Below are 15260 nucleotides of genomic sequence, written 5' to 3'. Positions count from 1 at the left end.
CCTAGCTACTCCAGGCAGCACCACTTCTCGATGCCAGACCTCTCCGCTCTCCATCACATAGTGTCGACCGGACCTCCAGCTGCATCACGTCCAATCCAACACCACAGCGAGCGTCTTGAAGCAGCGCGCGCCGAATTCCGCATACTTTTAGAAATGGGCATCGTCCGGCTAGTCAAGAAAGACAATGGTTCGTATCGCATCACTGGCGATTATCGCCAGCTCAATAGTCGCACGGTTCCAGATAGATACCCATTGCTGATTATAGAGGATCTTCAACTCCATGGCTACACCTTCTCGGTTATAGATTTAAAGAAAGCTTTTTACCAAGTTCCGGTTGCACCTGAGAATCACGCCGTTTGGACTCTTCGAGTTTACCCGATCTTCGATGGGACTTCGCAACGCTGCTCAATCACTACAACGCGCAATGGATCATCTTCTGCGCGATCTGCCTTTCGCACGGGCGTATCTGGACGACATAGTCGTTGCCTGCTGGGGCAGAGAGCAACATTTGAAACACCTCAAAACTCTCTTTGCCACGTTACGCAAGGCCCACATCAGGATCAACCAGGAAAAATGCACGTTGGCCAAGAACGAAGTAACATATCTTGGATACCGCATCTCCAAAGACGGCTGTAGGCCACCATCGGCTGATGCATCACAACTTCGCCGCTTCCTGGGACTAGTGAATTACTTTACAGGCGCTGCATCCCTGGAGCTGCACGCCTACTCGCACCCCTGAACGATCTGCTGGAGCTCTTGACGCAGCGCAAGAAACCGTCGCCTCTCACCTGGACAAACGAAGCTCTAGACGCATTCAAGAAGACCAAACAGGCGCTCGCTGACGCCGTCACTACTACGTTTCTGCGGCACGACGCTTGTTTACGGCTCTACACTGACGCCTCTGACGTCGCCATCGGTGCAGCCCTGGAGCAGCATGACCATGACGACATCTGGAGACCGCTGGGCTTCTTCTCCAGAGAGCTCTCGGACACCGAGAGGCGCTACAGCACCTACGACAGGGAGCTTCTCGCTGCATTCGCCTCGGTAAAGCACTTCAACAGCATCCTCGAGGGGCGCCCATTCACGTTACTAACTGATCACAAGCCGCTATCACTCCACTAAGAGCCTTGATAACACTGCCGCAGACGCCCTTTCGCTAGTAGAAGCCATCAAAATGCCGGCATGCCTGGACCTCACCACCTTTGCTCAGCAGCAAGCAAGCGATTCGGTCCTGCCGCACTTATTCGACGTCGGAGACGGAAAGCTGCAACCTTTCAACATCGAGGGCTCCTCGCTGTAATGTGCAGTGGATGAAAATGTCATACGACCGTACATCCCCAAGGAGCTGAGGAAAACCGTCTTCGAGGCACTTCACGGCCTCTCTCATCCAGGTGTCCGTTCCACCACCAGGACTATCACCCAGAAGTATTTCTGGCCACGGATGCGAAGGAGATCGCACGCTGGGCGCGTGCTTGCGTGCCATGCCAGCACGCCAAGGTCCATCGGTACAATCGAGCTGCTCTCTGAGACTTCACGGCCCCGGATGCGCGATTCAACCACCTGCACCTGGACCTTATCAAGTTACCATCATACTCGGGTCTACAGTACTGCCTCACCATTGTCGACAGGTTCTCCAGGTGGCCGCACGCCATCCCTCTACCAAGGCCGCCCTCATGTGCTGCGACCCAACACCGTGGTCGCAAGCCCTCCCAGCCGTCCTGCTGGGCCTCAGAACAACGTATAAGGAAGACCTACAGGCATCTCCGGCCAAGATGCTCTTTGGCACCACCCTTCGAGTTCCAGGAGATTTCTTTATTTCAGCTAGTCACCCAGACGTCAACGCGCCGGCCTTCGTCGCCAAGCTGCGCACTCAACAGGCTGCAGGCAGCCCCAGGGTCGAGACATCTGCCGCCTCGCACGCCTTTCTTCCACACCGACTCGCGCACCTGCACGCACGTCTTCAGAAGGGTCGACAAGGTCCGCTTGACGTTGCAGCCGCCCTATACGGGGCTGCACAGGGTGCTCCGACGCATCGACGACCAGCGATATGTGGTCAAGGTTAACGGCAAGGCCACAACCCTGTCAACCAGCTCCCTCAAGCCGACGTACTTGGAGGTAGCCGACCAGCCGCCCAGTAACGCCACGCTCCCTGCGCAGGCAACACCATCAGCAGCGCCATCGGCGCAGGCATCCCCAACAGCAGCGCCCGAAGCAGGGCTATCCACAGAGGGTTCACCAGCAGCTTCCAAAGCAGGGCCATCCACGCAGGCGCACCCAGCGCCTACGCCATCCGCCCAGCCACAGCCAGCTGCGTCGTCACCTGTCCCGGCGCCTCCTACATCGTCGCCGCCGCCCTTCCTCGCCGCCCCATACCTTAACAGGCCCAGGAAGACTGTATGTTCCGGACGCAGGACACGTCCGGCACTGGCGGGGAAGTAGATGTGGCGACACGCGCTGGACAGCAGCGCCGCCAGCGTAAGCGGACGCTGTGCCCGAGACCCGACTTCGACTGGCGAGGTTAGTGTCGAAGTTAGCGACATAACGGTTTCCGACCGACGCCACGCCGTGGCGAGTGGGGAGCGCGCCCCCGATCGCCATTATGGGTTCGGCCGCCGAGTAGAGCACACGCTTGCTCAAGCTACTGTGATATTAAGCAATAAAGTCTTCAGAGTGTTTTACGTTATTCTATTCGGAGAGTTGTTCATTCGCGTCGCCTATTCCTGTGCCTCGTCCTTTAACTATAGCGCCTAATTATATATATATATATATATATATATATATATATATATATATATATAGTGAGAAAAGCAATATAAGTGTCATGCTGCTGTCAGCCATAGCAGGGCAACACATATTTTGTATAAGTCAAGACAAAGTAGTGGTTGACAAAGACAAGCCTCTACCGTTCACAGGCTTACAAGATACGGGCTGTGCAATAATATATTGTAATGATGCATGTGCTTTATAAAAAAAGGAGTGATAAGAAAGTAACAGGATTACAAGATTCACGAAGACAGAAGAAAGAGAAGGTTTAGTCAGAAAAAAAGGTAAAAGGATGTAGGGTAAAAACATTCTAAAAATTTAGTCTAGACATGGTGTAGAGTTTAAGTCAAAAAAGTTAGTTCAAGCAAGTATGAGCAAGTATGTGTAATATAAGGTTATTTTGAAAATGTAGTATAGGCGTTGTGCAGAATATCGCATATTCAGTATATATAGCGAGTTTGAGTGAAAATAGTTGATTCAAGCAAGTATGACATATAATATAAGGCTTTTTAAATTTAGGCTAGGCGTAGTGTAGAATATAGTATATTCAATAATAATAATAATAATAATAATAATTCTTTATTGTATCACTTGGTTAGTATTTACAATTTTAATGCATTCGTTATTTACATTTTTTTTGTTCTCTCTCTCTCTCTCTCTCTCTCTCTCTCTCTCTCTCTCTCTCTCTCTCTCTCTCTCTCTCTCTACCCTATTGTGTCGTGTCATGTCATGTTGCTCTGTAGGTCATGTTACTGTTTGACTGTGTGTGCGTGCGTGTGATCACTCCTGCTACTCCTGTTTTCATGTCTCTGTGTGCGTGTGTATGTGTGTATGTGATTTTACGTGTGTGCGTGTCTGTCGGAGTGCGTGTGTGTGTATGCGTGTATGTGAGTGATCTACTGCTATCTCTTTATGTGGGTATGCTATTTACATTCTCTCTTCTCTCTTCTATTTTCTCTACACCCTCGTTTTTTTACTCTTCGTCCTCTTCCTCTGATTCTCCCGACCTCCAGATCTTGTAACGTCCCTCATCACCTTTTTCTATCCCTTTTCTCTTCTTTATTACTCTCTCCTTCTTCTCGTCCCATATGTACGCCTCTGCCTCGATTTCGGCTACTCATTCCTTCTTATGTGATACCTCGCCCTCCTCGTCCTCATCCACTTCCCTTCTCCTCTTCTCCCTCATAATCAGTGCTTTGGCACTTCTCTCGTTGAATGACAGCCACTGCTCTAACCTGATCTTGCCTCCTTCTTTAAATTCTGCCCTTCTCTCCCAAATAGCTTCCATATCTTCTTTCTTCTTAAAAATAATTTTCTTTGTATCTTCCGTCCTCGTCTTCCATTTCCCACTCTACTCCCTCAATAATGTCCTCTAGCCAGTCTTAAATTGAATATTCCCTGTCCAGTTGTTTAAGTGGATGATTAATCCTCTCTCCCGTACCTTGCATCTGTTGTCCCCTCTCCTGTGGCTATAGCTGGACGCGTCAGTACTTTTCTCTCTCAAAATTCTTTCTTCTCCTCTTTCAAACCCTCTTCTCTCTCTTCTTAATTCCTGCCTCTTCTTTATCACCTCCACTCTGTTATTCTTATCTGCGCGGCCATCCTTCATCTCATCTATCTCTTTCTGCATGTTTTTCATCTTTCTCTTTAAAATTTCCACATCCTCTCTCACATCTTCCATTTTCATTTCCAGGGCTTCTCTTTTCTCTCTCTCGAACCTCGCCTTTATTTTCTAACCTTCCACCTCCTCTCTCATCTCTCATTCCTTTTTCTTGTCACCGTACATCTTATCCTTTTTCTACTTGTTTTATCTTTACTAACCTCTTTCTTTCTGAGTCTCACCATGTGTTTTCTTTTCTGTGCTGCTACGTTTCTCATTCCTCGTCCACTATCCCATCTCCGCCTGTACCATATTCTTGTCTGAATCTGGTAACTTTTGTTTTTTCCACTGTTCCTCCCGTTCCACTCATCTTCCCTGCTCACTAAATGTCCCTGCACTCTATTTGGTTACTTCGTCTGGTTCTTTCTATCTTCCCCTATCTGTTATATCTTCTCCTCTTCTCTATTGCTACCATTTCTATTCTATTGCGCTTTGCGTTCTATCGTTTGCTCTTTTCTTTCTTTGCACCGGGGTTTTCTTTTAGCTTTCCTCTATCTTCTATTTTTTTTTCTTAGCCATATTACTCTGAATAGCTTCGCCAAATTTTTTCTTTCCCCATTTAAAATATTTTCCAATTATTCTGGCTGTCACCTGATTTGCTGCATCTCAAAAATATGTGTTCATAAGTCTCTGCCTCTTCTTTACATAACCTGAATATTCTTTCCTCCTCTTTCAGCCAGTATTTATATCCTCTTGCTTCATTTCCCATTCTAAATCTTGTCGTCATCGCTAGCCCTTTTTTCCCTGTATTACCTACTCTCCTCAGATATTCTGGAGTCTCTTCCTGTGGTTTTATTAATTCTTTTATATCTCTCGCTTGTCTTGACTCTCTCATTTTGCTTTCCCAATTCTGCCATTGTATGTCCTTTTCTGTCCCTTCCAGCTCCGACCAAACCTGCTCTCCTGCTCTCATTCTTCTGTAGTATTCAGATAGTCCCCATCCTCTTTTATTTAGCTCCTCTTCTTTATGACTTCAGTTTTTTCCTTTTCCAATCTTTTTGTCCTCCTCTTTTTCTAGTTGTTTCTAGCATTCTTTCCACAAGGAACCTTGCTTTACTTAGTTTCACCTCGTATTTTATTGCTCTTCTCCTTGTCCTTGTTGCTAGCTTGTATCTCTTAGTCTCTAGGTGTAGTACATGCTCCGGCGTAGTTCTGTTCAGTTTCATTATCCATTTCATATATCTTTTCTGAATCTTCTCCAGTTCCTCTTTCCTCTTTCATCTCCACACCTCTGCCCCGTATTCCATTACACTTTTCACCATTGTGTCAAATAGCCTCATTCTTAGTTCCCAATTGTCTTAGTTCCCAATCACATGGGCATGCAATATAGCATATGTTGCTTTGCATCACTTAAATTACGTGGATATACGTGGATATAAGAGTACTTCACGGGGATATAACCCACAATTTTCCTGCAATGCTAGAGACACGTAAATTTTCCAGTACTCTAATATACATGTAAAATCTTATAACAACGTGAAAATCAATTAATTTAAATATCTGTATAACCCGGTACTGGCACACTGGCTTATAGAAACGTAAAAGCTTAAAGGCCGATGTATACAGGCACGTAAGTTCAGTACTTAGAGGCCCGTAATATTTTATAAACACGTAACATGTTTTTTGGAGAGGCCCCAAAGTCAAGTAAAAGTAAGAGACATGAAAGAGGTGAATGGGCTTATAGGGACACGTAAAAAGCCGCCTTTCGCAGCTTGCGGGCTTGCAGCCACGTAATAAGTTAAAGACACGTGAAAGCGGCTGGGCCAGCAAGCTTAAAGCCACGTAATGGGCTTAGAGACAGGTAAAAAGTAAAAATACGTAAAAAGCCACCTTTCCCAGCTTACGGGCTTGCAGCCACGTAAAAAGTTAAAGACACGCAAAAGCGGCTCGGCCTGTAGGCTTAGAGGCACGCAAAGGGCTTATAGGGACACGTAAAAATTAAAAAAACGTAGCCATTCAAGAATTTTATTTAATTTACTATTGTCCGACAAATTTGTGAACTCAGTTACTTCTTTTTAGTTCTTTTTTTCGTGAGCCCATTTTAACTGTAGTTGACAAAGCACCACTAACTTTATCAATTACTTTAGCACTTTTTTGAGATTTAATTTCTTGTGTACATGTTTTTGGATCTGCATCAGTATCAGAATTCGAGTTTGTATTCAGAAATATTTAATAAACTTAAAGACTTATTTAACTGATCTCTTTGTTCATCATCTTCTAAATCTGTTGATATGTTTTTTTTTACTTCCGAGACAGCTAATTTGACTGTTTTATTTGCTTTCCAGAAATCTCTCAAATTATACAATAAATTCAGTCGACTTTGGAATTTGTCTTCTGACTGTTCTGATGCTAGAGAAACTAATTCGTCTGTCACTATTTTGAGTTTTCTTCTTGCATTACCAATTGTCTTGTTTTTACTGGACCTAACTTTAGAAATTGTAACAGAAGCTTCATTGTTTTTATTTTGTGCAGAAGTTGGTGGTAGAATATCCTGCAATTTTTTCCAACGTTCATTACATAAATCTTGAGAAAAAAGATCCATATCCAACAGTTTTCTGACAGCAAATACATGCCAACATGGTAATTGCATACACCATTGGTCAAGATATGTACATTGTGACGATGTTACGTTTAATATTTCACCATTTTGATTAACTGTATAATGAAAGCTATCAAAAGATTTATGAAGAGTTACGTAATTGCATAAATCTAATTGTTGTGATAATTTTTCAAAAGCATAATGTGTTAAAATTGCTTCATATTTTCTTTTACATTTATCCAAAGGTGTTGTATGCGGTGACTGTATCTTTATTTTTAGAATTTTTTGAATATCTTTGTAGGACATCTCGTTATCATTTTTAAAACTTTCAATTGCCCATTTTAGTACAGGTTTTGTTTCATTAATAATTATAACAATATCTACTACTTGACTACGGCCTTCACCATCTTCAATGACAAAAAGCATGAGAGAGTATTGTGCTTTAAAGATTTTGTACGTACAATCCATAAAAACTATTTGTCCATATTTTTGTACATTCAACCTCATATGTTCAATCGAAAAATAAAGGGCTACAAATATTTCACTTTCCTGAAGTACTCTCGGAGTTGCTCCTGTGTACATTTAATAAAATAAAGATTATCGAATATTATAAGCAAATAAACTGTCAATATTGTAATAATTTAAATTATTAAAAGTTACCATAATCTGTTCGCAATAATTCAATCACATTATGAATATTATCTCCATCCTTGCACTTAGTAGATGCCACTAAATTAAGTAGATATTTTCTTCGTACTTCCTTTTTTATTGTCTCTCTAAGTCGTAGTTGTAATCTTGCAGGATTACAACCCAAAGACAATAGCCTGGAGACATCTATTTTTTCTTCCTCGTTCAAACGTCTTTTTTCTGGCAAGTGCCATACAATTTCTAAAATAAGTATATGATATATCAGTATTATAATTGCAAATAATGGATATGATTTATAACTTTGAACATTATATATATAGTAGTAAATAAATTCCTACTTCAAGTCCATCATGATTATTCTGTTGTTCATTAAAATCCAAAATTATATATGATTTTGTATCTCTTGATATTTGAAATTTTATAAATGCTTTACAGTTTCTTTTAAAAGTGCTGTTAAATAAAATGTATTTTCATCAATTTTGAATTCAATGACAATAATAATTTATACAATTTTGTAAAAATTATAATTTAAGTTTTGACCTGGACTCTCTCCTGTTTTGATGACGTTGAAGGTCTTTCTGGCCCATATTTACAATTGTATTCAATGAAGTAATAAGTACATCCTTCATTTACAACATTTTTGTATTTTACATTAGCGGTTGACAATGTTTGTGTTCGGCTTTTGACAAACATTTGTTTACGGTCATCACAGTATTTTCTTATAAACTCTTCTATTGCAATATCACTACTAGCTCCTTTTTTTAAACGTTTAGTACCTACGAAATTTTTATTTTTAGATATCATATTCAAATATATTTTATAGATTTTTTATACATACCGTTGTTCATCATTAAAGAAATCGGCACTCCACGCTACAGCCGTTCACTTTCGCCTTCACCTTCACCCATACGTGGCGCCACTTACTAAACAACACACCAGGGCTGTTAATCCACCTTGCGTAAGTATACTATACGTATAGTATACGTATAAAACAGGTATAATAAACAAGGCACAGTATAGTTTAAACATCGAAAAAATAAATTGCTGTAATTAAATATTGAATATCGGGCAACTAATTAGGTACTAAAAGAATAAAAGTTCCTGAAATAATGATTTTTAACTTTAATAACAGTTATAAACATTCATTGAACATTTTACATACTTTTACCCGAATTGCATTATTGAAATCGTAAAAAATTTCAATTTTAGCATTACAGGCGGTTGAAAACAGTTGAATAATAAACATATGAAAAGTATAAATTATGTAGACATAATTAGAATAATCAAAACGTTTAAACAACAATATAAATGTAATAAAACAATAAAGCCCCTTTTACACTATGTACTGGAATTGTAAAATATTTTAATTATGCATCAACCTATGAATTATAAAGGATTGTTGGGGTTGTTGATTACGAATCTGACCTCAGATTTGCAAATTAATTTGTTTAAACAACTTTATTAATTCTTAATTATTAAAAGAGAAAAAAAAAGTAAAGGTAATAAAACTGTAAACATGAAAGAAGCAGACACATTAGAACCTTATGGTTTATGTTTTCAATAAGGTTAGCTTCATACTTGCACGTTATACTGCTTTTAAGAAAACAGCTTATATGTATGTGCATATAAACAAGGAAATCAGGACTTATGCTGACAAAACAGCCTCTTTTCTATGTATGTACATACATATAAATATATACGCATATATGAGTCCAGTTTTCATCGCGGCTACTTCGCAAATTCGCAGCGGATAAACATGGGTTCAAATATTTATAAAAACAATTATTTTCCTATTCTCAGTTTTTTAATTTTAGTATTTTTAATTTTGATTTTTTACGTGTCTTTTATAAGACCTTTGCGTCCTTTTATCGGCTAATTGTTACGTGATTAAAAAACACGTAATAAGCGAGTTATTACGTGTTTTTACTTTTTACCTGTCTCTAAGCCCATTGCGTGGCTTTAAGCTTGCAGCCCCAGCCGCTTTTACGAGCCTTTAACTTATTACGTAATTGCAAGCCCGTAAGCTGGGAAAGGTCGCTTTTTACGTGTTTTTACTTTTTACGTGTTCCTATAAACCCTTTCACCTGTTACGTGTCTCTTACTTTTACTTGACTTTAGGGCCTCTATTCAAAAAACATGTTACGTGTTTATGAAATATTACGGGCCTCTAAGTACTGATCTTACATGCCTGTATATACGGGCCTTTAAGCTTTTACGTTTCTATAAGCCAGTGCGCTAGTACCGGGTTCTATGGATATTTAAATTAATTGATTTTCACGTTGTTATATGATTTTACGTGTATATAAGGGTATTGGACAATTGTTGGGTATATCCACGTGAAGTACTCTTGAGTCCACGTATATCCATGTAACTTACATGATTCTTGTGCTAATAGACACACCGTAAAAGAAAATATAGTGCTATACTTTTTAAGGGGTGTATAGAAAATTAAATTCAATTTTTTCATACTTTAAAACTCACAAAAAAGGTTAAATATCAAATTAAAACAGATCAAAATATTAAAATGAAGCACAAATGTTGATTCAATTGATTGATCAAAATTGATTAATTAATCCGTTTGAATCGATAATTTTGCTCCATTTGAATAATTTTCAATTGGTTTTAGACATTTTAATGTGTTTTAATTTCCAATTGTTCCAAAGAATTGAAATAATCCTTGATAACAAGACACCAAACAAACTGTTTACACAAATACCCTATACAAACATATTTTCCTATACAAAAAAATTCTACACAGATATTTTAAGTACTGATATTCTCTACATCTATTTTTTATTACTTTACTACACTACGATACTCTACACAAGCGTATAACTCATTGTTAGATAATTGTTATAACAATAGGTTATGTGATTGTGTAGAGAATTTTGCAGTATAATAATATAATAAAAAAATTGTGTAAAGAATATCTGGGTAGAATTTTTTCGTGTCAAAAAATATGTTTGTGTAGGGTTTCATTTTGCACAGTTTTTTTGGTGTCAATAAAAAGTGGAGAATGTTTTGATTCTGACTATTTTATTTTACAGTTTGAAAAATCTTACAAGAGATCTTAGGTGAGATCTCATAGAATATCTTACATAAAATATTTAAATATGTTAATTTAATAAATCTTACCTGCTAAAACAAAACATGAAACACTAGAAACAAATCCACTGAGAAAACTATTGAATGGAAATGTGCCAACTAAACCACAGTATATGAATTGATACACACCAGTAATAAAAATATATAATAAGTATGAATCTATAATTTTAATTTTTGTTGGCACTGATTTCATATACTCTTGCCTAAATTTGCTGACAACAGCTAACGCACCCATATTTAAATAAAAATATATATTTTTTATTTATATATTGTTATATTGTATAGTAAAAAAAAATGCTGCAATCCTATTTATAGTACTACGTGTGTAGTAGTATTTTCTTTTCTGTTCTCTTCATATACTTTTGCTTATTCTTTTAAATGTGATTTATTTATTTATCACAAATTTTCTTTCTTATATTCTTTTTTAAGATTTATCCAGGAAAGAAGAAAAACTTATCGGCATTAAGTCATGTACTTAACTCTTCATTGTTATGATTTATAAATTGTTGTCTTGATACTATACAGCCACTCTTGAGTCTTGCCACGTTTTTGAATTTAATGAAAAATAAGGCCCGTCCCACGCTAAAAGGAACAGAGGACAGGAACTGATATAGATACAAAATAATCATGATTAGTATATATATATATATATATATATATATATATATATATATACGAGGTACAGGAGCTGATCAGGCCTGGACACTTAAGGCTTGGACACTTCAGAAAAGAATACTAGAAAACCATAAGAACATAAAACAGTGAGGAACAGCGAGGAACGACGAGGAACAGCTCGGGCTAGAGCCTTTCTACAATACGTTTCTGTTCCCTTGTTCTGCGAGTTCCGCCGGTCCGCGTGGATCCATTGTGTTGTTCCATATGTTTTCGTTCCGCATAGAACAGAAACGTAGTATCAATATATATTATTTTGTAGTCTATGGTCTCTGGTGCATTGATCCGTTGCTCCAAAACGTGCTCAAAATTAAACTTCATGAAATACACCGTTAATAATCTCAAAAAAAAAAAACTTTTAACAAAGTAAGTAAATAAGTGATTGTGTCCGCTGTATTTATCTCTTAATGTAGCCTGCAAATGTCCCTATTGAAAAATCTCACGTGAGATCTCAGGTAAGAGGGTTGAATTTTTCAAAAAGTCACCAATCGACTGAGAATGGTATGAAACGCGTATTAACAAACAATTGGTTAGATGAGATTTTGGCGTGAGATCTCACGTGAGAATTTTGAATAGAGGTGGCTTCACCCACTACCTTCTAATCTTATTGCCCTTTACTTTCTTACAAAGACTTATTAAATCTAATAACAAGATTAGTACATTTAATACAGCTATACCTTTTTCTTTTCATTGCAACTTTCTCTTGACGAATTTGAAATTAAAACGATGTATTCGGTATGGAATATGGACATGAACTATGCAAAAACACATATTGGAAACTATTTATCTGTTCTATGTGAAAGGAACAGAATTTATTGTAAAAAGAATCGTAAGAAGCAATCAGCTGCTATCGACAAAAACGTACGTTTTGCGCGGGCCCAGCATACTTAGGGATCGCTCGTTATACGCCCAAACTTTAAAGGGGCACACCACCCTTGAAATTACAATAAAAAATTTTTATTAAAAATTTATAAATACTTATATAAATGAAACAAATTTTGATTACTATTCTTAGACATAATTACCTTTATTTTGATGGTTTTAGACCTTCTATATACCTCTATAATACCTACGTAAAATAGGGAGTCCATAATTCACTTACCGTAAAATTCCAAAGGAACGTATGGCCCAAATGAGCTCAAACTCTAGGATATTGTTTACAAGTACATTAGTTATGGTATGAATGAGGGGATTTGGTTTAAATTTCATAGAAAAAAAGTTATATAATAGTTATGTTAAAATTAATCAAAAATTGATAAAAAAAATCAGTAATATTCTTATAAAACTTTTTCTTTTTTATTTTTCAATTTCATTTTTCAAGGGTAGATCGGCTGTACAGACTTCTTACTCGCTTGGTGGCTCTGACATCGACCGCGTTGATGTTGTCAGGGACTTGGGAGTCTTCTTCGACTCTCACATGACCTTCTCACATCACATTGAAACAGTGATCTCCAGGTGCAGTGGACTGATCGGCTTTGTGAAGCGTACCACGACTGACTTCTCTGACCTGTCAGCGATTATCTATTTGTATAAAACCTTGGTAATGCCACATTTCATGTACTGTTCACAAATATGGTCACCTTTCACTCAGGTGGCTTCATATTCTCTGGAAAAGGTCCAACATAAATTTCTTCGATATCTAGCTTTTAAATCCGGTCAGCCCATGGCACCTGTTGATCACGAATACACGCCGATTGCATCGTCTTACGACATTCCGACCATTGCCTCCGTTCATCGGTACCACGACGGTTTACTGGCTTTTAAACTGTTGCATAAACTTATTTGTAATTCCTTCGTTGGACTCTTCTCACTCAGACAGCTTAATTATAATTTACGTAATCATAGAGTTCTCCAGGAGAACCTTTGCCACTCGAACTTCGGTTTCTTCTCCACACTGCCCCGTCTGCGTTGCGCGTGGAACCTCCTGCCGAAACGGAGTACCACTATTGTCTCTCTTATGTCGTTCAAAGCTAGTCTTCGATCGCTGGTCACCACATAGTAGTTTAGTCATTATCCTGCTTAGTCTTTTATTATTGTACGTACTTTCTTTTTTCTGCGTTTACATTGGTTTTTATAATTTTTGTATTTGACCTTCGGGTCGTGTACAAAGGACAAGTTTGTCCGTTGAATGAATAAATAAATAAATAAATAAATAAGTATGTATACATTTTTAATGAAAAATTTTGATTTTAATTTCAAAGGTGGTGTGTCCCCTTAAGGCCTCTCTGGCGAGAAAAATTACGTGATAGATCACTTGAAATGTCACGAGATTCATTACGTGATTATTTGACGTGAATATTTAACCAAATATTTACGGGGTTTATCACGTAACAATTCAAGGAATCTACCACGTCATTTATCACACGATCAAAACTAAAATAACAGCGGCAAATCTAAAATAAATTAGTCTTCGACGCAAATTCAAATTCGTCTTTGTTGAGTGCAAAGTACTAATCTACAAGGATACATTAATTGTGACTTTTTTGATAAATTTTTATAATTTTTCGATTTAGTAATTTTGATGCGTAAATCGGCGCGATTTTCTTATTTTTTCAACTTAATCGCAACTTTGACAGAGAGTTAAAAAATCTTAGGTGAAGTAATCATTGATCAACTAGTAAATTTAGGATAGGCAAAATATAATACGAATAAAGAAAATATAATAAGAATAATAGTATTGTACCATATTTTATGACATAACGGGCGTAATCCGAAATTTAGACAGTGCATTTTTGCACCAACGTGCGGTAAATCGAGGTTTACGCCAGGGCGTGTCATACAGTGATAATGTTTACCGCAATAAGTCAATAATGTTTACCTGCAAACGTTTTGCGCATATTAAAGTCACGTCGTCAAGTTGACGCAAAAAAATTGAAGTACCATGAAAAGGTACTGCTATATTAGCGCGTCCAAAATCCGAGAAAATCCGATAGTTGCTTGCAGCGTGTGTAAATAAGTGCGGCTGATATGTAAGGAAAGAGCTGAACTGTGCGAGCTCTCTAAATTTCCAAGAGTGATTTTTTCACTCTAAAAAGAAGTGATCAGTAAGATTACTCGAGTTTGAGTCATAAAATGATCCAAATCACTCTTATAGAGTGATTTTCTATGACTCTAGCTATAGAGTCGTAAAAATGACTCAAAGTAATCAAGTGATAAAATTTTCCTGCTCTGAATCACTCGATGCTGGAGTGATGTCGCACGGAAAATAATGCAAATTTAAAAGGTATAAATTGACTTATCTAATAATCAGATGTTTAGTTACATTATGCAAGTATTGCTGATTTTATTTATTAATTATTGTTCATATATTATTAACTTTAGTTAATATCTAAAGTAGTTGATATATTCGATCCGAAAGTCTGTGTACACATGAGTTCTGTTTGGATGAGTGGTTAGTGTACTCGACTGTCAAGCTGGGGGTCCAGGTTCAAATCCCGTCGCCGTCAAAAAATTTTAATTTCCTTAATTCTCTATACTAAATCAATACATTAAGTAATAATAATATAAATGCATGAATAATAAATTAATAATAATACGAACAATAAATTAAATAATGAATCTAAAATAATAATAGTAAAAATAATTATTTTTTAAATTTTCAAAAATTTAATTATAATTAATTTTTAGGTTAGGTTTGTAGTATTAGTAGAAATATCATGTCACTCAAGGACTTGAGTGACATGAATCACTCTTGAAGAAAGTTACTTTTCACTCTATTCCGACTGGCTCTGTTTTATGTTCCCAAAAGAGTGATATTTGACTCTATTAGAGTGATTTTTCACTCTTGTACATTTAGAGAGAGCATGCTAACATGCGCGGCGAAGAGTGCGTGGTGGGGGGAAAGAGCTGCCGCTGCTTTCGTGACGATCGGTC

General features: G+C 37.9%; 2 protein-coding genes across 2 annotated transcripts in view; both read right to left on the bottom strand.

Moving 5' to 3' along the window:
* Window positions 1–11337, bottom strand: part of LOC100115214 (dolichyl-diphosphooligosaccharide--protein glycosyltransferase subunit DAD1) — a 41168-nt gene extending 29831 nt beyond the window's left edge. Inside the window, exon 1 of the mRNA XM_001599553.6 lies at window positions 10746–11337. Within this exon, the coding sequence (XP_001599603.1) occupies window positions 10746–10950 (205 nt within the window). The 5' untranslated portion in view covers window positions 10951–11337. The remainder of the gene's footprint in view (window positions 1–10745) is intronic.
* On the bottom strand, window positions 3411–10121 carry LOC116417398. Its single transcript, XM_031930207.2, has 4 exons — window positions 8151–10121; window positions 7949–8060; window positions 7623–7850; window positions 3411–7534 (listed from the first exon to the last, which is right to left on the bottom strand). The coding sequence occupies exon 4, from the start codon at window positions 7467–7469 to the stop codon at window positions 6564–6566; it is 906 nt and encodes a 301-aa protein (XP_031786067.1). The 5' UTR covers window positions 7470–7534; window positions 7623–7850; window positions 7949–8060; window positions 8151–10121; the 3' UTR covers window positions 3411–6563.
* Window positions 11338–15260: the final 3923 nt, after the last annotated feature.

This window comes from Nasonia vitripennis (genome assembly GCF_009193385.2).
Source record: "Nasonia vitripennis strain AsymCx chromosome 4 unlocalized genomic scaffold, Nvit_psr_1.1 chr4_random0010, whole genome shotgun sequence".
NCBI lineage: Eukaryota > Metazoa > Arthropoda > Insecta > Hymenoptera > Pteromalidae > Nasonia > Nasonia vitripennis.
This window is presented reverse-complemented; position numbering and strand designations above follow the sequence as displayed.